This window comes from Diabrotica virgifera, chromosome 5 (genome assembly GCF_917563875.1).
Source record: "Diabrotica virgifera virgifera chromosome 5, PGI_DIABVI_V3a".
In the NCBI taxonomy this organism is placed as follows: domain Eukaryota; kingdom Metazoa; phylum Arthropoda; class Insecta; order Coleoptera; family Chrysomelidae; genus Diabrotica; species Diabrotica virgifera.
The window spans coordinates 249,915,378-249,940,017 of NC_065447.1; the positions used below are offsets into that span (position 1 = coordinate 249,915,378).

The window sequence follows — 24,640 nt, forward strand, 5'->3', positions numbered from 1 at the left end:
CGAGTCAAGATATAGTAAACGCATTTGCAAACTTCTTTAAGAGTGTTTATATTTCTGATAGTAATAGCTCTCCTTCTATTACATCTGATTTTAATTATAATCCAAGTTCTTACTTTAATATCGGTAAAATTACCAGTAACGATATTATAGAAGGTGCAAAGAAATTAAAAAATAAATTTTCCTGCGGTCCTGAAAATTTTCCTGTTTCGATACTTAAATTTCACGTCGAGTCATTCATAGAACCACTTGTTGTAATTTTTAACCTCATTCTTAAGACAACAACATTTCCAACTGCGTGGAAAAATACAAGAGTTTGCCCTATTTTTAAATCAGGTTCAAACTCTGATATATCTAACCATCGACCTATCGCTCTTATATCAGCATTCTCTAAATTGTTCGAAATTATCTTGACAGATTACTTGTATGCTCATGTGCGTTGTTTGATTACCAGCAGTCAACATGGTTTTGTGAAAGCTCGGAGTAAGTACGGCAACAAATCTTTGTATATTTACAGAATATGTTTCGTCAGCTTTAGATTCAAGACAACAGGTGGACGTCATATACACTGATTTCAGTAAAGCATTTGACCGAGTCTCACACAATAAATTGCTAACAAAATTAGATCAGTTTGGAATTTCCAATAACTTTCAAATATTACTGAAATCATATTTAACTGATAGGAGTTTGTTCGTAGAATATCAAGGCTTTCGATCTTTTCGTTTTGTTGCCACGTCTGGAGTACCTCAGGGGTCAAATCTGGGTCCCTTATTATTTCTCCTTTTTGTTAATGATATCTGCTCCATCGTAGACTCTGAAACACTGTTGTACGCGGACGATATGAAAATATTTCGCAAAATTATCCATATTTCCGACTGAGTTAAACTTCAACAGGATATCTCTGCCATTAATGAATGGTGTTTCGTGGTTTAATCAACTATCCTTAAATATAAAGAAATGTAAAGTAATGTCCTATACCGGAAAGATCAATAACATACATTTCGATTATAAGGTCAACAACATTTTACTGTCTTCTACCTCAGAGTTTAAAGATCTTGGTGTTATATTTGACAGTAAATTAACATTCTCAACTCATATTAATACCGTGGTCTCTAAAGCAACCAAATCTTTAGGATATATTATTAGAAGCTGCAGAGATGTAACGTCTGTGGAAACTTTGCGTAGTTTATATTTTGGACTAGTTAGTAGTAAACTTAATTACTGCAGCGTGGTATGGAATCCTAATCATGCAGAACTTGTCTCTAATCTTGAATCTGTTCAAAAAAGATTCTTAAGATATTGTTACCTCAAAAAATATAACAGATATCCGGTTAGAGGCTATAGCTATAATTTACTCCTTTCTGAGTTTGGATTCCATTCACTGCGTAAGCAGCGTGAAATAAACGGCCTAATATTCATCTTCAAAATTGTCAATTGCCTAATTAATAGCGTTGTTTTGCTTAGTCTTGTAGACTTTAATGTACCACGAGCTGTGTCACGTTCAGGTGTAACTTTTCATATTTCGGTGCCTAATTCGCAACATAATTTCTATTGTCCGATAAAAAGTATGTGCAGAAGTGTAAATAACTTAAGATCTGTGGACATTTTTTTCTTAGTTTTAACATCTTTAAACGCGAAATACGCAATAGCTTATCAAATTGATGCCATGTTATTTTTCTTTATTAAGGTCTTTGTTTATTATTGTGTATGTGTATTAACAACAGAAACATTTTTGGTTATTCTTTATTTTATTTTATATTATGTCATCAAGTGTTCAGTCAATGTATGTAGTTTGCTTATGTACACCTTTATGGGTTTATACCTGGTGGATGTATATTTAAGTAAATAAATATGTTGACTAATTCCCATACATGCTCTTCGTTGAAGCATGTACCATACATGTTCGATGGGGTTCAGGTCGGGAAATTGTGCTGGTCAAGGCAACACGTCAATACCTTCGTTGGCAATCCAGTATGTCACTAGGCGTGCGACTTGTGGACGAGTATTATCATGCATGAGGTGAAAATTTTGACCAACAGCATCAGAAGACGAACGAACGATAGGTTGAATAATGGTGTCGAGGTACCGCTGAACTGTAAGGAAGCGATCTGTAAAAACGAAGTCCACTCTGCCAACGATTATTATTCTACCCCACACCATAACTGCACCACCTCATATGTGTAAACTTCCTTGATATGTTTGACATATGGAAAATCTGGCAACATTGCAAGCATATAATTTGAAATCTTCATATTGAAGAATAAGCGCATCTCGGTTTTGTACAATTCATTTAAGATATAATTAGGCGTTTCCAGGGTTTTAGTCCACTCTGTATATCTGTATTTAATTAAAATTAGAAAACATCCTCTGAAATGCCCCCGTTTTCCGTTTTATACAACGTCAATGGCTAAATTAGCCCAACTTACCGGTACTGGGACGTCATCAAATCTTTTGCCGAATCGGAGCCTCAAAGAAGGAGATCTTTCGTTTGTTCCCTAAAAGAAAAAAAAATCAGAATTAAGAACTAAGATCTAATTTGAAAGCTGCAAGAACTTAATAGTAGGGTATCCAATATAAGGTCTATCTTCAACGATCTGTTTAATGGATAAAAATTATTTTATAGGTAATTTAGTGCGATAAAAATTATAAAAAACAAGGGGTATCCGATACAAGTTTGTTCTATAATAATTAATTATTAAAAAGTTTTAAAAAGTTTTTTTCGGCCAGAGCAGAAATTATTTTAGAATTTTTGGATTATTCGAGACCAAAAGGTCTTTTGTAATTTTTCTTAAGTTGATAGTTTTCGAGTTCCATCGATGACCATTTTCAAGGCTCAAAAACATAAGTAAAAAATATCTCAATAATAAAAATAACTCAACTGCGTAAGTCATTGTTTGAAGTTACGTCGAAGTTACAAAAGTGTAATTATCAGTAGCTGTCAATTTAGGGCAGTATATCATAAAATTTAACCTAACCAACAACTGTAATGTAATAATTCAGTAGCTGTCAATAAAACCATTTTTTTACATCACGATTTATTTATGATCGTCCATCTAGAAGAAACGGACACGGGGAATTAGAAACAATTTTAAACTTATATTACATCGAATTGTCCAGTTCTTGATAAGTATTTTGGACTTGTTTCATTTTAAAACATTGTTATTTAGTTCTTAATGCAGCACGATCGCCCGTCTTTCCATAAGGAACCTTCCTCATTAACAATTAAAAAATATATTTTAGAATAAAACACCATAAAAATTCTTATCGGGACCTGATAGAAGAAGGTTTTAACTTGAATTTAGTTGCTTGATGATTACAAAAATTTATATTTTTTACTTGTGTTTTGAGCCTTGAAAATCGTAATTTTTCGTTTTTTTTTTAGTTTTAAATTGTTTATAACTCGAAAATGATAAACTTGAGAGCAAAATTACAAGAGACTTTTTTTTCGAATGATCTAAAAAATCTAAAATAATATCTAATAAAAATAGTCTCCCGTTTTATACCGCTCACGTGGCTTTGGGAGTATAGCAGGGTAGTCTGCTATATACAGGGTGTAACAAAAATACAGGTCATAAATTTAATCGCATATTCTGGGACAAAAATAGTTCGATTGAACCAAACTTACCCTAGTACAAATGTACACAGAAAAAAGTTACAACCCTTTCAAGTTACAAAATAAAAATCGATTTTTTCCAATATGTATATCGAAAACTATTAGAGATTTTTTATTGAAAATGGACATGTGGCATTCTTATGGCAGTAGTATCTTAAGAAAAAATTATAGTGAAATTTGGACACCCCTTAAAAATTTTATGGGGGTTTTGTTCCTTTAAACCCCCCCCCCCCAAACTTTTGTGTACGTTCCAATTTAATTATTATTGTAGTACCGTTAGTTAAACACAATGTTTCAAAAATTTTTTTGCCTCTTAGTACTTTTTCGAAAAGTTATTTTTTATCGAGATATTTTGAATATTTTTCAAATCCACCACATATTTGTATATGGTTAAGTACGATTATGGAGACTTGGTAAAAATATGAAAATTTATTTATGTTTTACATTTTTAGGTATATTTTGAACCATATTAAAAAAGAAGACATCTCGATAAAAGGTAACTTATCGAAAAAATACAAAGAGGCAAAAAAGTTTTAAAAACACTGTGTTTAACTAATGGTATCGCAGTAATAGTTTAATGGGAAAAACACAAACATTTGGGGGGTTTAAAGGCACAAAACCCCCATAATTTTTTTATGTAAACATATTAAAAAAGAAGCCGCATCTCGATAAAAACTGCCTTATCGAAAAAATATTAAGAGGCGAAAAAGTTTTGAAAATATTGAATTTAACTAATGGTACCACAATAATAATTTAATTGGCACGTTCACAAAAGTTTGGGGGGGTTTAAGGGAACCAAACCCCATAAAATTTTTAGGGGGTGCACAAATTTCACTATAATTTTTCTTTAAAATGTTCCTGGCATAAGAATGCCACATGTCTATTTTTAATAAAAAAATCTCTAATAGTTTTCGATATATTCGAGAAAATCGATTTTCATTTTGTAACTTCAAAGGTCTATAACTTTTTTTATGTGCATATTTGTACTAAGGTAAGTTAGGTTCATTCGAACTATTTTTGGTCCCAGAATATGTACTTTAATTTATGACCTGTATTTTTGTTACACCCTGTATAGGGCCTACGGTATACAAGGAAGATAACAGGGCCAGTGCTACGCTTCAACTGCCTATTTTATAATATCTGCCGGGTCTTATTTTTTGAAGTTATACTTCTTTAGGCGCGATTGAGAGTAAAATTTCATAGTACTGCGCGCATGCGCACACAGACAGTATGGCGTTTAGTTTAGTTGCTGAATCTTTCAAGTTATGTATAAATATATCAGTGCAAGAAAAGGTCTGAAAAGAATATATTAGTGTTTGTAGTAAATATATTTATTATAATTTTTGTGTCTTTGGATTTGTCTTCCTCAGGAGTAAGATGAGTATTATTAAAACATTTTATTGTATATTTATTTTACTTCACCTTCCAGTCTGTTTGTTACCGTGAATTGTCATTAGGTACGTCCAAACCGATACAGACACAGTTCTCGTAGCTTATTTGGTATAGCATTCGACCAGAGATCGAGAGGTCTTGAGTTCGAGTCCGGAGCAATCCTATACTTTTTTTTTTATTTTTTTTTGAAAGCGGTAAGCACAAAATTAGTTTGGTGTTTAAAAAAATTAAAACAAACTGTTTAAAATATATTTATTTTTAAGAGATCATATAATAGAAGTATAACTTCTTACGTGCGTACAAATTACACACACATACACTCTTTTTTAAAAAAAAAGATATTTTTTAATTATTAATTAATTATAGTCAGAACAAAATTATATCGGGCCCTGTTTTTTATAATTTTATTGTTAACATACTAAATTACATACCTACATATTAAATATTTTTTATCCATTAAACAGATCGGTGCAGATCGACTTTATATCGGATCCTCTACTATAATTAAAAATCAACTCTAATATAATTTTTTTTTCCAAAAAAGGTCGATTGAATGGAGAAAAGGTCGTATTATCCTAAAAGAACCTAGATAAACATTGCAAGTATCTCCCTTTGTTTGGGTAAGCGATTAAATGTTATGAAAAATATTGAAGCTAAAATGGAAATAATCTGGACATAACATCGGGACGTTTTTCATCCTTTGGAATTTAAAATTAAGTGCAAATAATATTATTACATTGGGGTTGTTGGCCAACATAATCCACAATTTATATAATTATTAAGAAGCTATTTGTTCATTTTTAGAAATTTGTCTTTTGAACTCCTGGACAAACCAAATTTGGTGTCCTTTCATACAAGAATATCAAATTTTCTTGCAAATTAAAAAGAAAATAGTAAAAAAGGCAAAAATCAAAATTACAAAATAAAGAACTGTGTAAAAATGTATTTATTTAAAAAAATACAGTAGTTATTTACTTAATCGTAAAAATCCTTCGAATGATATATGGCCCTTTCAGAGACAGCGTGACAAACGAATGGAGTTGAAGATGCAACAGCGAGTTCTCTCTTTGGAAAGGAAAATCTAGTCAGAAAAAGGCAAATAGACTCAGATTGGCAGGTCACGTGATACGCAGTAAAGACAATCGCCTTATGTGTGTTGTGGAAAAGGCCAGATGTGAGAAGGTCTATAGGACGGCCTAGAAAATGGTGGAAAGATGCAGTCAGAGAAGATCTGGAGAAAATGGGAGTGAGACAATGGATATGTAATAGTGGCACAGGACCGACAAATATGAAAGGCAATAGTGAACGCGGCAAAGACTCACGAAGAGTTGTAAAGCCATTGATGATGGTGATGAGGATATTTACTTACAAGTGATGCAACATATGGACTAGTTTAATGAGCACATTGGAAGGTCGAGCGACGAAGGAGCTTTGATGGAGAGAACTTTGAAAAGTGATTTATTCTATTCCTGTTGCATACGAGACTACGTGTGACATACAATTTACAGTTAAATATCATTACAAAAACTAACCAAAAATATAGTTTACTTACTGTGGTATCATCACCTCGTTTTCCGAATCGTAGACGTAGAGACGGAGGTCTTTCGTTGCCGTTCTGGAAAAGATAAAATTTTACATTATTTTTACAAATAATAATAATAATAATCATCATCTTCATTATTCTATTGGTCTTTATTCCTCTGCGGGGTCGGTTCCCTAATTACGTTTCTCCGTAAGTTTCTATCTTCGGTCCTATCATCAATATCGTTCTCATTCACCGACATGTTCTGCCTAAGCGTGTCCTCCATGTCTTCCCCTCCTACTCCTCACAAGAACCCGCAGATAAGCAATTGTTCGTATTGGGTGGTAGACTTATCGACGTTAAACATGACCAAACCATCTTAACCTACGCTCCTTCATTTTGGCATCAGTTGGTGCCACCCCTGGGCTTCCTCTAATATACTCATTCATAGTTTCATCCTTTTTTGTCACTACACTCATCCATCTATGCATTCTCACTTCCGCAACAAGCATTCGTTTCCGCAAAGTTTGATAAACGGATAAGCGCGTGTTCATCATTCTCTTTGCCTTATCCCTATGCGGGGTCGGCTTCCCTAATTGCATTTCTCCACACAATTCTATCTTGGGTCATATCAATGTTAATCCCCTTTACCAACATGTCCTGCCTTATCGTCTCCCCCAGGTCTTCTTTGGTCTTCCTCTCCTACTCCTTCCAGGAATCTGCACTTCAGCTATTCTTCGTATTGGGTGATTAACGTCTCGACGTTGAACATGACCAAACCATCTTAACCTATGCTCTCTCATTGTGGCATCAATTGGTGCCACACCTAGACTTCCCCTAATATACTCATTTCTAATTTTATCCTTCTTTGTCACTCCACTGATCTATCTAAGCATTCTCATTTCCGCCACATGCATTCGTTGTTCCTCTTTCTTTTTCACTGCCGAACATTTAGTTCCGTGCATCATAGCCGGTCTTATGGCTGTTTTATATAATTTTCCCTTCAGCTTCATTGGAATTTTTCTGTCACACAACACAACACACCACTCGCTTCTTTCCACTTCATCCATCCAGCCCTAATTCTACTGCATGCATCTCCATCTATTTCTCCATTACTCTGTAATACCGATCCTAGGTACTTAAAACTATTGCTTTTCACAATCATTTTACCATCCAAAGATACCATTTTATTTGTAGTAACTCCATCTTTAAATGAACATTCCAAATACTCTGTTTTTGTCCTACTAAGTTTTAAACCTTTTTCCTCCAGAGCTTGTCTCCACTGTTCCAGTTTTTGTTCTAAGTCTCTTTCACAAGCGGATAAGCGCGTGTTATTTTCTGGAAATAAACTTTGTAGGTAAATTATGTTTAGCGTTAATAGTGATTCGTAAAAATAAATTAAATTAATAAGTGTAAATAAATTGAAATAAAAATTAAGTAAATTAATTGTTAAAATCATTGCAGTACTTACAGCATGAGACATGTAAGCATCAAAGTCATCGGCGCGTTTTCCAAATCTGAGACGAAGTTGAGGTTGTCTACGTCTTTCTACCTGGTGCAGACCAAGTTGGTCGTCAATGTCCTTTTGCATAAGAATCTCAACCAGATCGTGGATATTGTCTGTAAAAAAGAATATTGTTTATACTATTATTGAATTAAATTGGATTTTGTAGTTACTTTTGTATATGCCGTATAGCATAAAACATTATTAGAAAAACTAAGAAAACTTGTAATAAAAAAATGATTCAGACCTAGAAATTTTTGAATTAAACCAAGTTGAATTTTGTGACTCATGTGTTAAGGGTAAAATGACAAGGTTAAAATTTAATACAAAGTCTGATGCTAAAAGATTATTAGAAATATTTCATATAAGTAGACATTGCAGGACCAATTACTTAATGGGAGAGAATATACACTCACCGGCACAAAATTCCGCCACCCAAAATTTTTGATTAACTTTGACAATCTATAACTTTATTATTTTTGTGCTCCGATTTTCAAGATTCTTGCATCAAAATGAAGTAAAGAAACACAGACTTACTCACAATCATTTAATAATACTGTCGAAGTATTATTAAATGATTGTGAGTAAGTCTGTGTTACTTTACTTCATTTAAAATGAACTCACATATGCAACCCATTCAACATTCTTGCATCAGTTTGTAGGTACATGTATTGATGTCGTTTGTTATTATTCCGGTAACAAAAATTTTTTGCTTAGATGGCATTATACGGGGGTGAATAAAAGCGTTGTTTTTTCTCCTAACTTTAAAAAATTCTGTGGAAAAATTGGAATCCTGGAAGTATCGTTAAGGTTTTGTTTTTTGAATTATCCGAATATCTCTTTTCTTGTAAGAGCTGTAAAAAACACTGCTTTGAAGGTTTATTTAATTAAAAATATCAAACGCATTAAAATTAACAAAACAAAACAAAATTAACAACAAAACAAAACAACTCAATAGCGGGTATGTCCACGTCCACCTCTTGCAGCAACGACTGCTCGCAATCTGTTTAGCATCGAATAAAGATGTGTTATCCTTGTCTGAGGAATAGCCCGATATTCCTCTACCAGGGCCATAACTGTACCAAATTTTCTGGAGGGCTAGGATGACGGCGAATAGCTTTTTTTAGTTCATCTTGTAAATGCTTAATAGGATTGAGATCTGGGCTGCATGCCGGCCATTCGGATCTTATCAATCCAACCTCTATTTTATGAGTCAATCAGTGTTTTTATTTACAAAAAATAATACAGCTCTTACAAGAATAGAGATATTCGGATAATTCAAAAATCACAATTTTAGTGATGCTTCCGGGATAATATGACAGGGCTATGAAACAAAATCAGCCCTCCAATTTTTCCACAGAATTTTTTAAAATTAGGAGAAAAAACAACGTTTTCATTCACCCCCGTATAATGCCATCTAAGCAAAAAATTTGTATTATCGGAATAATACCAAACGATACCAATACATGAACCTACAAATTAGTGCAAGACTCTTGAAAATTGGAGTACAAATAATAAAGTTATAAATTGTCGAACTTAATCAAAAATTTTGGGTGGAGGAATTTTGTGCCGGTGAGTATATTTCAAATGAGATTAGACAGAAAAGCAAAGCGCTTCAATAGAAATTTAATTGATAAATCAAGAGTAATGGTAGAAGTTAATATGCCAAAAGCATTCTGGAATCAAGCGATAAGGGCTGAAGCATTATATTTTGACACAAACTCCGAAAAACCATCGTTTAGATAATGTGACATCTGCAGAATTATTGAATGATAGGAAACCTGATATTAAAATTATAAAAATATGCAAATGGACTTCATAAGTCCTAGTTTTTAACTCAACGTGATCGGAAAGATAGAACCGCAAGTCGATATTTATTCTTTGTGTAACCTTGCGTCGATTGATATACGATTTCACTAATTTTGAGTCATTTTTGAAATACTTCTGGTCATAACTTTTTAACCGCAAATGAAATCACAGCAAGAACTAAATATTTAACCCTTATCCGGGCAACACATTTTACTTACGTAACCGGCAACTCGGGTCCATTGGGCCCACCACTGTTCTTTAATGTACTATTCATATTTACCCATATATTATGTCTAATATTCATTTTTGATTCTTTATTAAAGTTAAATTTAAATTCTCTAGATTAAAAAAAGGTGCTACTATACCTAGTACCTATGCGGTCTACCTCGAGGGTGCGATCTACCTGAAGGATTTGCACAAAATAATGAAATGCAAAAAAACTTTTGTAAAAAAAATATTTTTTTACAAGTAATAAAGATTTGGAGCCAAAGAAGACTTAATTAATAAATAAATAAAATCTTTTGTAAATCTAATAGGCCATTTTATTTGAAAAGAGGGATTGGTATTTACGCATACCCTGGAAAAAGATTACGATGTTGTTGCCTTTGATTATTGTGTGAAAACCCTTCTGAGGAAAGAGTATAAAAGAGAAAATATAGTAGGGCCATTAAACTTACTCCAAAGTATATCTACATTATGATTGTTGACACTCAGGTGCCCTGAAGTTAGCAGGAGTCCAATAAAGGCATATATCTCTGTAGAGTCGCAATATATCTAGTTCTCTATCCCCAGGACTTTTTCGGCTTCTTTATTTGTACACTTCACTATTTCGTTCACAATTTTTTCGTCCACAAACAAACAAAAGGAATCAACAGGATCATCCACACTTTGACCAGGGGCTAACACTACTTTGTGCACTTTGCTTTTTATTATGTCGCAGGATCGCATACGTCCTGTCGGTTGTGGTTTACTCTTCCAGTTAGTTCCATCCTTAGTTTAAAAAATGACACACTCTGAAATCTGGGAACTGGTGGCTACACATTATTCTTCATTATCACTCAATACTACTTGCTGATCATCCTCTTCACTTGCTTCCGAAAGATGATCTTCAATTTCAGAGTCACTTTCAATGCCAACTACTTCAGGAGATTCTTCATAATCGGAATCCCATAAATTACTAGCAATATATTGCAGTTCTGCAGCTGATAATGGTTTTCGGGATATTTTATTCGCACTATCTACTTTCACTGTAATTCAATATAATTTTACTGGCTTAGTAGTTGTCGACACTAACATCGGTATCAAACGACTGATAGCAGATGCATTATTTATATCAAAATTAGTATATGTACCTACCTAAAAATACTATTACATTCTAACAATCATTATCAGTTTTTACAATTTATTTAGAATAGATATAACACCTATTGTAAGCACCTCTTTGATGTTCACATCAAAGAGATGTTTAAATTGTTTGTTGCACGTTTAGACTTTGTTATTGGATTTCCGGAATCATAAAAGTCTTTTACATAATCCACAAAAATATTACCTGACTGCCAGATTAACTGCTGTAACAAAGATTTAGACTTTAGGTATAAATACAAGTAAGGCCCGACAGGCCCGTATTGCCTCTTTACGTGACAAAATTCTTTCGACGCAATAATTTCAAAAATGATAATGAATATTTTAAATAGCTCATGACTATGTTGAAGGAAACACACTTCTAAACAAATTCAGTGAGGCATAAAATTCAATAAAATTTTTTTAGCAGTTTATGATAAAAGGATTGGCGTCTCGGGCCCGCCAGGCCTACCTTGCCCGGATAAGGGTTAAGCTTGACTTTTTAGTACGCGTCGATTGATACATTATATAATATGTGCGACTATAATGTGGCACTTCCGGCAACTTCTTAATTAAAAGTAATATAAAAACTGGAAGTATATATTTATTCTCGTCGCCGAATAATATATCGCTTGTACTATTTCGATGACTTCAAAACAGTACTTCCGTTTGAAACTCTGGAACCGAAAATCCGACACGTCAAATTTTTCACCTTTAATACAATCTTTCGGTTATAAGCTCTCATTCGGCAATTCATTTGTCATTCCATCTGTTCTAATAAAGGAGTTGTGTTTACGGACAGACAGATAGACATGCACAATTCAAGGTTTGCACAATTTAACGTTAGACTTAGATGGTGATAGGGAAAATGGCATGGAAAATGATAGCCAAAAAAATATTGAGAGTCGTGATATGAAAATGATATCTAATATATATTGAAATCAAACTGCCAAGGTAAGAGTTGACAACCGGGACACCCAAGATATTAAAATATAGAGAAGAGTACGTGAGGGTTGCGTGCTGCCCCACTACTCTTCAATGTCTACAGTGAAGTTGTATTTCAAGAAGAGCTCTCAGATTCAATAGAAGGTATATCTATCAATGGAGAAGTTTTTAACAAGTAACGTTTTGCAGACGATACAGTAATAATAACGAATAACAACAATGATTTACAGAACGTAATTCAACGCCTTAATGAATGCTGTGATGAGTACGGACGGAAGATGAATTTAAAGAAAACTAAATACATGATCATGACTAAATCAGCACACGCAAACATCCAATTGACTATTGAAGATACTGTAATTGAGAGTGTGGATAACCACAAATACTTAGGAACATGGATAACATCAAATGTAGACCAAACCAAAGAAATTAAGACACGTATTGAAATAGCACGTGCATCATTCATTAAACTTAAAACGTTTCTTTGTTGTCGGGATATAAGGTTAGAACTACGCCTAAGGATGCTTCGGTGTTCTCTACTCTTCTTTATGACTTGGAAGTGTGGACATTAAAACAAGTACATCTGAATAAGTTGGCCGCCGAATATCATAGATTCAAAGAATGTCAAACGTGGAAGTAACTAGAAGGATAGGAAATAAAGCGGAAATAATATTACCTATAAAAAGTCGAAAATTTGAGTACTTGGAACATATGATGAGAGGGCAAAAATACTCATTACTACAACTTATTAATGATACAAGGCAAAATCCGAGGAAAGCGAAATGTGGGAAGACGAAAAACATCCTGGCTTAAGAACTTAAGAGTCCAGAAGTGCCGAACTATTTAGAGCAGCAGTCAACATATTCCACATTGCCACGATCATTTCTACAACTTAAAGAAGAAAAGGGAAAATGATAATTATGTTAACAAAAGGTGATATACCACTCTTTTTTGGAACACCCAATTAACATTATTTTTAAAATATAGTGTTAATGGCCGTATATATTTCTATAAAGAAAAAAACTTTAAATATATGTATAAGTAGGTAGTAGTTTTTCCTACAGAGAGCGACGCGTATATAATAGACCACACTGTATATATTTATACAGTACCGACTATAGTTATTTGTAGTGTGCACAACACGGCATTAGTAATCACCAGCAGTCGATACAAATTACGAATAGATCCAAATAATGAAAAAACATTACTCCAATTAATGGTCATCAATCAACAACTCATCCGTAATATGGTAATAGACAGACAAAGCAAATATGGCTCCATTATTTTAATGGCAGCGGAGGAATTAAACGAAAATAGAAGTAGTCTACTTCGGATTCACACAGAATTTGAATGTTTTTACAAGCCCTATCAAATCAGAAATCGACGTTTCAAACGGTGTGAAGTTAAAGGTGAACCCTATCTAAATATTTTCAATATGTTATACTGGCTTCGATTACGTCTGTCTGCGATATAAAAATCTTTCAAGCAGTAGTTCGTTTATGCTTAAATGAATTTATTAATTTGTGATTGTTTTCTGTAGAATTTCCTCTTAGGTTTTGTGAAAATACACTCTACAAATCTACATAGTCCCCTGTATACCGTCATTTTTTAAAAATGATTACAAAAGTCTTCTTCTTCTTTTATATAGGCAGTACTGACTGTTTTTCTTCAACGATGCCTTTCATTCTGCCCCTAAATTGTCATTCCATCTTTTCCTTGGGCGTCCTATACTTCTCCTGCCTAACGGTGACTTGTCCATGACTATTCTTACTATCCTCGATTAACACATCCTGCTTATGTGCTCATTCCGCTCTTCTTTTCTGTTCTTTACCCAGGTATTTATATTGTCTCCCCACATATGCGTCTGATTTCCTCACTTCTTACCCTATCCTGTAATTCTTTTCCAGCAATCCTTCTTAAGATCTTCATTTCGTTGGTTTCCAGATGTCTTGTTCGTGTTTTGCTTGTATCTGGTGTTGTTTGGGCCGTGTAAGTCATAACTGGCCTAATAACTGACTTATATATTCGGGTCTTTGTTTCCAATCTTAGGTGTTTGTTTTTCCAAATTGTGTCGCTTAGGCATCCGGCTGTTTAGTCCTGTCGCCAGGGGGGGTACAACGGCCTACTGTATTCAGATGGACTTACCCAAGTTTTTTTTATGTATTTTGGCCCGTAGAACACGAATTTTTTGGGTAACAGTTGATCCGGATGTCGATAAGATTGTTATAAACCAAGAAGTTGAGGAATCACATAACAGCTATTTCTCGCAAAACAAAACATTTTTTTGTATTTTTTGGGCCATTCTAACCAAAAAATGTTCCTACAAATTTTTTCGTAGGATGCATAGTTTTCGAGATAAACGCGGTTGAACTTTCAAAAAATCGAAAAATTACAATTTTTGAACCCGAATAACTTTTGATTAAAAAATAAAATAGCAATTCTGCTTACCGCATTTGAAAGTTCAAGTCAAATTATACCGGTTTTAATTATTTGTATTGCTAAAAAATTATTATTTTATTGTCCAACAAAGCTATTAACACCTAGTGCTTGATTGATGTTTTCAATGATTTCTCATTTAAAATCGAACGAGTAGGTAGAGTAGGTAAAAGTGCAAGCGGGGCTATTTCTACGGAGCATTCATTAAAACGCATGTATTAAGCACGGGAAACACTATGTGTTTATAGCTTTTTTTAACGATCAAAAAATAAATTTTTAGCAATGCAAATATTCAAAACAGATATAATTTGACTCAAACTTTTAAAGGCGGTAAGCAGAATTGCTATTTTATTTTTTATTCAAAGGTTATTCGGGTTCAAAAATTGCAATTTTTTGATTTTTTGAAAGTTCAACCGAGTTTATCTCGAAAACTATGCATCCTACGAAAAAACTTGTAGGAACATTTTTTGGTTAGAATGGCCCAAAAAATACAAAAAAATGTTTTGTTTTGCGAGAAATCGCTGTTATGTAATTCCTCAACTTCTTGGTTTATAACAATCTTATCGACATCCGGATCAACTGTTACCCAAAAAATTCGTGTTCTACGGGCCAAAATACATAAAAAAAACTTGGGTAAGTCCATCTGAATTAAGAAGGCCGTTGTACCCCCCCTGGCGACAGGACTAGTTCTACTGACTTTAATTATTTGGTCTCTTGCCTCTTCTTCGATATTGTTGTCGGCTAATAGATTAATTTCCATATATTTGAAAGTAATTACTTGTTGTATAATTTGATTGTCTAACTCCAATTTGCATCTTATTGGTTCTTAGGCAATTACTAAGCTTTTTGTTTTTTGCGTTAATGTTGAACTCGTGCAATAATCTTTGTAGGTCGTCTTCGCACTCTGCTACTTACACGGTGTCATCAGCGTAACAGGGTATTTTTATCTCTCTATTGCCCATTTTGTACCCTCTTTTTTTCTTCACTTGTTTTATTATTGCATCCAACATAATGTTAAACAGTAGAGGGCTTAGTGAATCTCTTTGCCTGATTCCTGTGTTTGTTTCTATGGGTTCTGTTATTATTCCATTGACTTTCATTTCTATTTTATTTCTTACATAAATGTTTTCTATCAGTTTTATGATATCCAGTGGACAAAAGTCTTAAAAATGGTTTTAACTGCTGCGTTTGAACGAGTCTACTACTTTCGAAAATTTTCAGAGCGCAGGTTGCTTTGTAGCTCTTACGTTTTGTTATTAGGTAAAAAACTCTTAATTTTCAATTGAAAGCATGTTTAATTAATTGCGAAAGATAGTTGATCTCTTGTCCGACAAATTTACAGCCTCGTTTCTTTAGTATGTAAAGAGATCTCACGAATAGTTTTTACAAAATCTTAGTTTTACAATTTTTTTAAAATACGAACTACGATATTTTTTTAAAGATTGGTAAGGAATAATGACCAAACAACATATGATCACTTGTTTACTTGCGAAAGTAGAGCACAACGATGTGCATTTGATGACGTAGTGGTTTTCTGCTATGTAAGCAATAACATATATTATATCATTAAACTTGACACAGTAATGAAAAAGTAAATACAAACATATTACATATTGATGTAATAAATAACCAAATGTATTTGACAACCAACAAAATAGTGATAAGTAAATAATGTAGATAAGTAATATATTATAAGAGGTACAAGCGGCTCGATAGATGAGGAATCATTACATAAATATATTGATTAACCGAACACTTACATGCAATGTTACTAATAATAGCTAATCTCAGGTTTAGTGTTGTTTATAATGAAAATCACGATAAATGATCAATCGTTATATTCCGTCTTTGCCATACAAAATCTGAAAGCTAACTAACTAAGAAAAGAAACTAATAATGTTGTCTGTTTGTCTATTCACATCTGCAAACCTTAAAATATAAACAACGGTCAGAGAAGACCACACACGATATATAGGTCACTTCACAGAATACAGGGCTTTTGCAAAACCATGTGTTGGGGTTTGACGATCATAATATTACAGTTTTAACAACCCCGTTCTATAGGAATCCTGACTATTTCTTTATAATTGGTATTGTTCAATTACCAAAACTAACAACAATAAAACAACATAACAAGAATAAAACAAGTCATGTCAACAAACAGATTTGAACTTCTTCTGAATAATTAGCATTTCACTGATAACGAAAATGCAGATTTTTCTCAAGAATGTATAAGATAAAACCGCTTTTAGATCATATCCGACAAAAATTCCAAACCGATAAAAATTTAACGAACTTTTTACGGGACACAAGATTGCTGTAGTACATGTAAGTTCTACTGTATCTTTGAAATTTTATATCTATATTTAATATATATGTAAAAATTAAAAGACAAAAATAATTAAAGTTTCTAAAGTTTTATCAGCAAACTTGCGAGACATTTCTAACAAAGATAAACACGAATTTTGCTCCATCGTAAACACTTGTTTATTCCAGCATCTTTATGGCATTTAATATACCAGCAGGAGCAGAGTCTGGCGTACACATCCACAGGATTAAATAATTTCGTTCGTGCGCGCGCTTGAAAAAACTTTTTCAGACAATAAAGACACACCAACTATCCGAATATCTTCCTCGCATGTCCTTAATCCTGACTGGAGATCCGTGAAATGTGTAGGTGATTAGACCAAGCTGTGTGCGAAAAAGTTGAAACTACGGAATATGCTGCGGACGGTTGGGGTCTGTGTACCTTAGTCCTCTTTATCAAGGTATTATTCTCCACATAAAATGGATATATAAAAATAAATGAAAAACGAGTTTTTTTTTATTTACAAAATTAAAGTATTTCAAAAGGCCATTAATAGAGGATAACAAATGTTCATTATTTAATGCGGAAGCACATAAAAATAATAAATAATACATCTTCAAACTTTCTGCATCATTGCGAAATCAGAATCCCAAGAAGTATAGAAGTCACAAAGAGTAAAGATCTCAAGCCACTCAAAATCTTATTGCGATTATTTCATTCATATAGGTTCTGACCAATAGAAACCTACAAGAATAAAAATTACAGCGATTATTTCATTCATAGAGATTCTGACTAATAGAAACCTACAAGAATAAAAATTACAGCGATTTTTTTCACACGTAGAGATTCTGACCAATAAAAAGCTACAGAAATAAAAATTACAGCTATCATTTTTGCTAATTTCCCGTCGTCAAGTATTTTACGTCAGACGCTTTTCGTTGCTACGCAAAAATACATTCAGTGACGTTGATGAAAATTAATGTTTTACAACTTGCCACAGAGAACACCAAGAAACAGCTTTAGTAAATATTCAGACGAAGATATCAATATAATATTAGTTAAAATGATTTAAAAGATATAGTGTAGGAAACAGAGGTTGAACCTTGCAAAATGGACACAAGTCCGGTTTTATTTTTTTTTTCTGGTTTATCAAGGAGTGCCTATTATGAGACTAAATTTTTCTTAAAAAATTTCGCCCCGGAACCCCCCTTTTCACCCCTTTAAAGGGGGTAATTTGTGGTTTTTGCGGAACTTAGCCCTTCCTGTACCTTTTGCAAAAAAATTATTTTATAGAAATATGAAGAGGACTATATTTTTTACGATTTATTTCCCAACAGCATATGTCTATCACCCACCAGTTAGTGGGGGTGGGGCCACAAAGTTGACAAGTTTTTAAAAAGATGTTTTTAAAAACAAATTATTTTTCATCGTTAAGAGGGGGGTGCCAATTGGCTAAATTTTTATAAAAATAAATGAATATTTTTATAATCTTTAAATATAATATCACTTGGTTTGAAAGGGTGGGGGGTGATCGCTACCATCACCCCTCCCTGGATCCGCCACTGCTTAGTGACGACTTAAGGGTGAATATTGTGCTATTAAGGTAGCAATAATGCAATAAAATGCGTGTAGGTGGCGAAAATATGCAAAAATTGATTTTGGGCCACCACTGTGGCTTTGGGGCGCAAAGAATGTAAAATGTGCATAGGTCATAATTTGTAGGTTACACTGTGTTGTTTTATTTTACATAAGTATTTTATCAATAAAACGAACAGGTGACGAAAAAAAAAAAACAAAAACTGGAGCCCGCCAAAGCATATCTGAGGTTTACGGCGCCACTATGCCGTAACGGTTGCTTATACAAAAAAAAATGAATAGGACCTAATTTTTAGAGTAAATAGTGGTCTTTAACCTTGTATAAGTTTTGTTTAAAAAGAGTGCATAGGTAATGATAAAATCGTAAAAACATGCTCGCCCAGGAATAGGGGTAGTTTCTGCAGTATATTTTCAAAGATAGGGGTGGTTTCCGCAGGGATGTTGTAATAAACATATATATTTTTGAAAACCACTATTGATGAAGCATATGGCCATATGGATCAAAAAGAAAACAAACAAATTTTTTTTCAACCCCCCATTTTATTTATTTTTTTTTGGCTACAGGGGTTGAACTAGGAAATCGCTTTTGGTGTCCATGCATGGGTAATAATAACGTGCACAAAATGAAATGATATATGAAGTATATTAATAAAGGGCATTGTGTGTGAAGGATTCCAAGAAAATCACTTTTTTTATTAATTCTTCTTTTTTTGGGGTGGTTCCGGGGAAGAAATGGGGGTGCATTATACAAATTTGTAAATGGCACCAGTACATGGATAATCGCTGAAAGTCTTTTTACTCTAGCATAAACGGTTCAGATGGTATAAAAAGGGGTTTTTTAAAATGTAACACCCTGTAATTAAAAAAAGGGCAATTATCCCTAAGTGAAACCTATACCAAAAAGTCAGTCACTTATTTGTGAATAATTGCCGCAGGATTTCTTCTTAATTTCCATTACAGTTAGGGAAAAATAATTTGTTTTTAAAAAACATCTTTTTTAAAAACTTGTCAACTTTGGGGCCCCACCCCCCTAAACGGTGGGTGATAGCCATATGCTGTTGGGAAAAATCGTAGAAAATATAGTCCTCCTCATATTTCTATAAAAGAAATTTTTTGCAAAAGGTACAGGAAGGGCTACGTTCCGCAAAAACCACAAATTACCCCCTTTAAAGGGGTGAAAAGGGGGGTTCCGGGGCGAAATTTTTTAAGAAAAAGTTAGTCTCATAATAAGCACCCCTTGATATAGCAGAAAAAAAAATAAAACCGGACTTGTGTCCATTTTGCAAGGTTTAACCTCTGTTTCCTACACTTATAGTTTTATTCATGAAATAATCGTACCGAATTACTCTCCAGCTCTTAAATGATCGATTTGTTTAGCCCTCGTGACACTTTGACATAACATTAAAACTGTTAAAGTGTCACTCGGGATACAAAATTTGTACATTATACATTTAGGGCCGGTTGTTCGAACGCTAATCAACAATGATCACTATCAAATATTTAATTACTGTCACAACTGTCAATGTCAACTTTGGATGGGTTGCTGAAAACATAATTGATTATAATTATGAGATTAGTTAATCAATTAACATAACAATTATTAACATAATTGATTAACTAATTTTATAATTGTAATCAAAAATTATGTTTTCAGCAACCCAATCAAAGTTGACATTGACAGTTGTGACAGTAATTAAATATTTGATAATGATCATTTTTGATTAGCGTTCGAACAACGGGCGCTTAATGTATAATTTTAGAGCTTTCGTTTAATTATTACTGATAATTTTCCGTCGTCAAGTATTTTACGTCAAATGCCCTTCGTTGCTAAGCAAAAATACATTCAGTGACATTAATGACAATTAATGTTTTACAACTTGTCATAGAGAACAACAAGAAACAGGTTTAGCAAATATTCAGGCAAAGATATCAATAAAATGTTAGTTAAAATGATTTAAAAAGGCAGTTTTATTCATGAAATAATCTTACCGAATTACTCTCGAGCTCGAATTATCGATTTGTTTTGCCCTCGTGACAGTTTGACATAATTTCACTCCCCTCCGGGTCGTGAATTTAAAACTGTCAAAGTATCACTCGGGAAGCAAATCGATAATTTTAGAGCTTTCGTGTAATTACTACTGAAAATCCGCTTGATTATATCAAATCTACTGGGCACCTTATGGGTAGAACATGTATCTAGCACATTGTTCTTCAATAAATAAAATAATACAGATGTATAACACGCTAATACAGTCTTTGGGATATTATTGATATAACAAAAATTCATTTAAAACAAAATTCTATTTTAGAACCAACATTCTGTTAAAACTGATATGATTTTATTGCAAAAATGCGCCCTTTCTTCACAATTCATGTGCATGTAACGATGTACATTTTTGTTTTCAAACTTTTTATGAGTCCACGCAGACTAGTTTCTTACACAGTAAATGTATTTTGTGCCGTCTGTTGCTCGGGAGCTATTTGCTACGAATAAATAGAAAAAGGCCTTTTGTATGGAATTGGCATTTTATATTCATAACAAAGTATATCATGCAGTTTAATGATATAAAATGCTTTTATTTTTATCACTTTTGGAAATATATTATATGGAAACAAATGTTTATACACGGTGTTTTATGACAAACTCACACTATCTATACCGAGTGGTGAATTGGAAAACAGGCCATAGGAAACTCGATGTAAAATTCTAAACTGTTGAATTCCTGCTTCCCTAATTATTTTACATCAAAAGACATTAGAAAATATTTGTAGAGGATTGAAATCTGTATTGAAAACAACTGTTAAAATTGTTCTACGAATTAAACATATTCCAAAATTTTGAAAAAATGTAATACATTTTTCAGTTTTTCAGCCCAAAATTAGGCCACACACAGTGCAATAATGGGTCACAATGAAGTTATTATTTTCACATTTTTGAACTGTCAATATTTTTATTTTATCATTTATTGTTTAAAACAATACTGTTGGTAAGATACCCTCAGTTGCGGAGAAATTTTGTAATGCGTTTAAATCGTAGAACAATTTTAACTTTTGATTTTAAAGCTATCGGTACATAATTCGCAAATATTTTACGGGTATTCCTACTTTTTCTGTCTTTACACGGCAAATTACGTGTAGTAAAATTCACACTGGTATGGATATGTAAACATTACTAGAATGTCATTCTATTTGAAAATGTCATCATTAATTTAAAGAGATGGCTTTTGAATGTTCTTGGATAACTGTTATTTTTATAATTGCAAATTATTAATTCAGTTAATAAATGTGATTATTTCATTCATAGGAGATTCTGACCAATAGAAAGCTATATAAATCAGGTGCCCTTCGTTGCTACGAAAAAATACATTCAGTGACATTAATGACAATTAATGTTTTAAAAATTATAAAAGTGATGACTTTCAACCGTAAAATATTTATAACAACTGTGTGTTTAATTGTACTAATTTGTACTTACATAAATGAATTATAATAAAATTTTGGTTTTGAACAGTTTTATTCATGAAATAATCGCAACAGATTGCACTCGATCTCTAAAATTAATATAGAATTTTTGCACTCGTGACACTTTTGACATAATTTCACTCGCCTTCGGCTCGTGAAATTAAAACTGTCAAAGTGTCACTCGGGAAAAATTCAATACTTTTAGAGCTCTTGTGCAATTACTTCTGATAATTTTTTCACTAACTATGTATTCAGTGATTGTAATAATTTATATGTACAACAAAAACTAATACTCAATTGAGAAAAAAGGAAAGTGTTTAAGTGATTTTTTAATAACTAATGTATTGTTACTATGGAACACTTACAATTTTGAACATCTTTAACAACAAATTACTTGGATCACAGAATATTTTATCCTGATGTATTCTCTGCTTGGATCTTCCACAAATAATACACAATAAATAACTTTTTATTAAGTTTCGCGTCTTAAATCAATTATTTATCAAATACACTATACAGGGTGTCCCGAAAAGAATGGTCATAAATTATACCACACGTTCTGGGGTCAAAAATAGTTCGGTTGAACCTAACTTATCTTAGTACAAATGTGCTCATAAAAAAAGTTACAGCCCTTTGAAGTTACAAAATGCAAATCGATTTTTTTCAATATATCGAAAACTCTCAAAGATTTTTTATTGAAAACGGGCGTGTATAATTCTTATTACAGGCCCACCTTAAAACCAAATTATAGTGCAATTTGTCCACCCCATAAAAAATTTATGGCGATTTTGTTCCCTTGAACCCACCCAAACTTTTGTGTACGTTCCAATTAATTCATTATTGTGCTACCATTAGCTGAACACAACGTTTTTAAAACTTTTTTTGCCTCTTAGTATTTTTTCGATAAGCCAGTTTTTATCGAGATGCGGCTACTTTTTTACTATATTTACATAAAAAATTTATGGGGGTTTTGTTGTCAAAAATTTGGGAAAAACCCCCAAATGTTTGTGTACGTTCCAATTAAACTATTATTGTGGTACCATTAGTTAAACACAGTGTTTTTAAAACTTTTTTGTCTCTTAGTCTTTTTTTGATAAGTCAACTTCTATCGAGATGTGGCTTCTTTTTCAAAATATACCTAAAAATGTAAATTATAAAATACATTTTCAGATTATTAACAGGTCTCTATAATCGTACGTAACCATATACAAATATGTGGTGGATTCGTCAAATATTTAAAATATCTCGACACACACTGGCTTATCAAAAAAGTACTAAGAGGCAAAAAAGTTTTAAAAATATTGTGTTTAACTAATGGTGCCACAATAATAATTTAATTGGAACGTACATAAAAGTTTGGGGGGGTTTAAGGGAACAAAACCCACATAAAATTTTTATGGGGCACACAAATTTCACTAAAATTTTTTTTTAAGATGTTGCTACGATAAAGATTCCTCATGTCCATTTTCAATAAAAAAACCTTTAGGAGTTTTCGATATATTAAAAAAAATCAAATTTCATTTTGTAACTTCAAAGGGCTGTAACTTTTTTGTGTGCACTATTGTATATAGGTAAGTGAGGTTTAATCAACCTATTTTTGACCACAGAATCTGTGGTATAATTTATGACCAATCTTTTCGGGACACTCTGTATATCAATATTATTTAATCAACAACTCAAAATATTCCCGATGCCATATCAAATATTTAAACTTGTCACTGGTTGTCACTGTCTGACTGACAGTATGCTGACAAATATTTTATTCGACTGAGTGCGTTGTATGACTAAGATAGATTTGGAAATATTACCACGGACATTGTGTTACTTTTTTTCGAATCCTGAAAAAACCAATAAATATTTTTGAAAAATCTAAACGCAGAATGAAAGACTAAATTATTACCGAGGGCCGAAAGTCCCTTAGAATAAATTAAAAGTTTATTTTGTAAGTAAAAGTGGTTTGTAAAATTCCGAGGCAGTTTCGGTTCTGTGCGCCAAAAATATATGTTCCTCCAGGAAGGGGGCTAACCTAACCTGGAGACCACTCCTCTTTTATCCGGGCTTGGGAACAGCAACATGACACTGTGCTACTCAATCCACCCAATATCATGCAGGCAGAGTTTTTGTCTGCATGATATTTATAAAACTTGCATCATACCTGTTATGACCTATGGTACTGAATCAAGAGAAGACACCAATAATACCAAAAGCATGCTACGAACAGCCAAAATGAAGACACTAAGAGAAATAGCAGGGAAGACAAGAAGGGATAGAATAAGAAACAACATCACCAGGGAACAATGTGGCGTGCAAGATGTAGTAAGATGGGATAGGCAAAGACGAAGATAATGGTTCAGTCATGTAAAAAGAATGGAAGAGCACAGACTACCAAGAATTGCGCTAGAAGGAAAACCATCTGGCAAGCGCCCACCGGGGAGACCACCAAAAAGATGGAGAGATAACTGGCAGTCTACCCCTAAAGAAATACTTTAACGTCGGAATTAACAGATCGACAGAATTAAAACAAGTATAAGAAGCAGAAGAAGAAAGTTTGTAAGGATTACAAGTTATTACGGACAAGGAAAATACTTTGGCAGATATAACATGCCACTTTCGGTTATACCGTAAATGAACAACTTTGGTATTTTGATAAACCCACTTTTAGATGAGACATTTGAAGATAGGTTTATATCCAATAATAGTCCTTTTCAGTGATCT

General features: G+C 33.0%; 1 protein-coding gene across 1 annotated transcript in view; it reads right to left on the reverse strand.

Moving 5' to 3' along the window:
- Positions 1-24,640, reverse strand: part of LOC126884812 (short neuropeptide F-like) — a 270,988-nt gene that overhangs the window by 14,774 nt on the left and 231,574 nt on the right. Inside the window, exons 3-5 of the mRNA XM_050651056.1 lie at positions 7,996-8,144; positions 6,555-6,617; positions 2,424-2,492 (exon numbers count right to left, since the gene is read on the reverse strand). Of these exons, the coding sequence (XP_050507013.1) occupies positions 2,424-2,492; positions 6,555-6,617; positions 7,996-8,144 (281 nt within the window). The remainder of the gene's footprint in view (positions 1-2,423; positions 2,493-6,554; positions 6,618-7,995; positions 8,145-24,640) is intronic.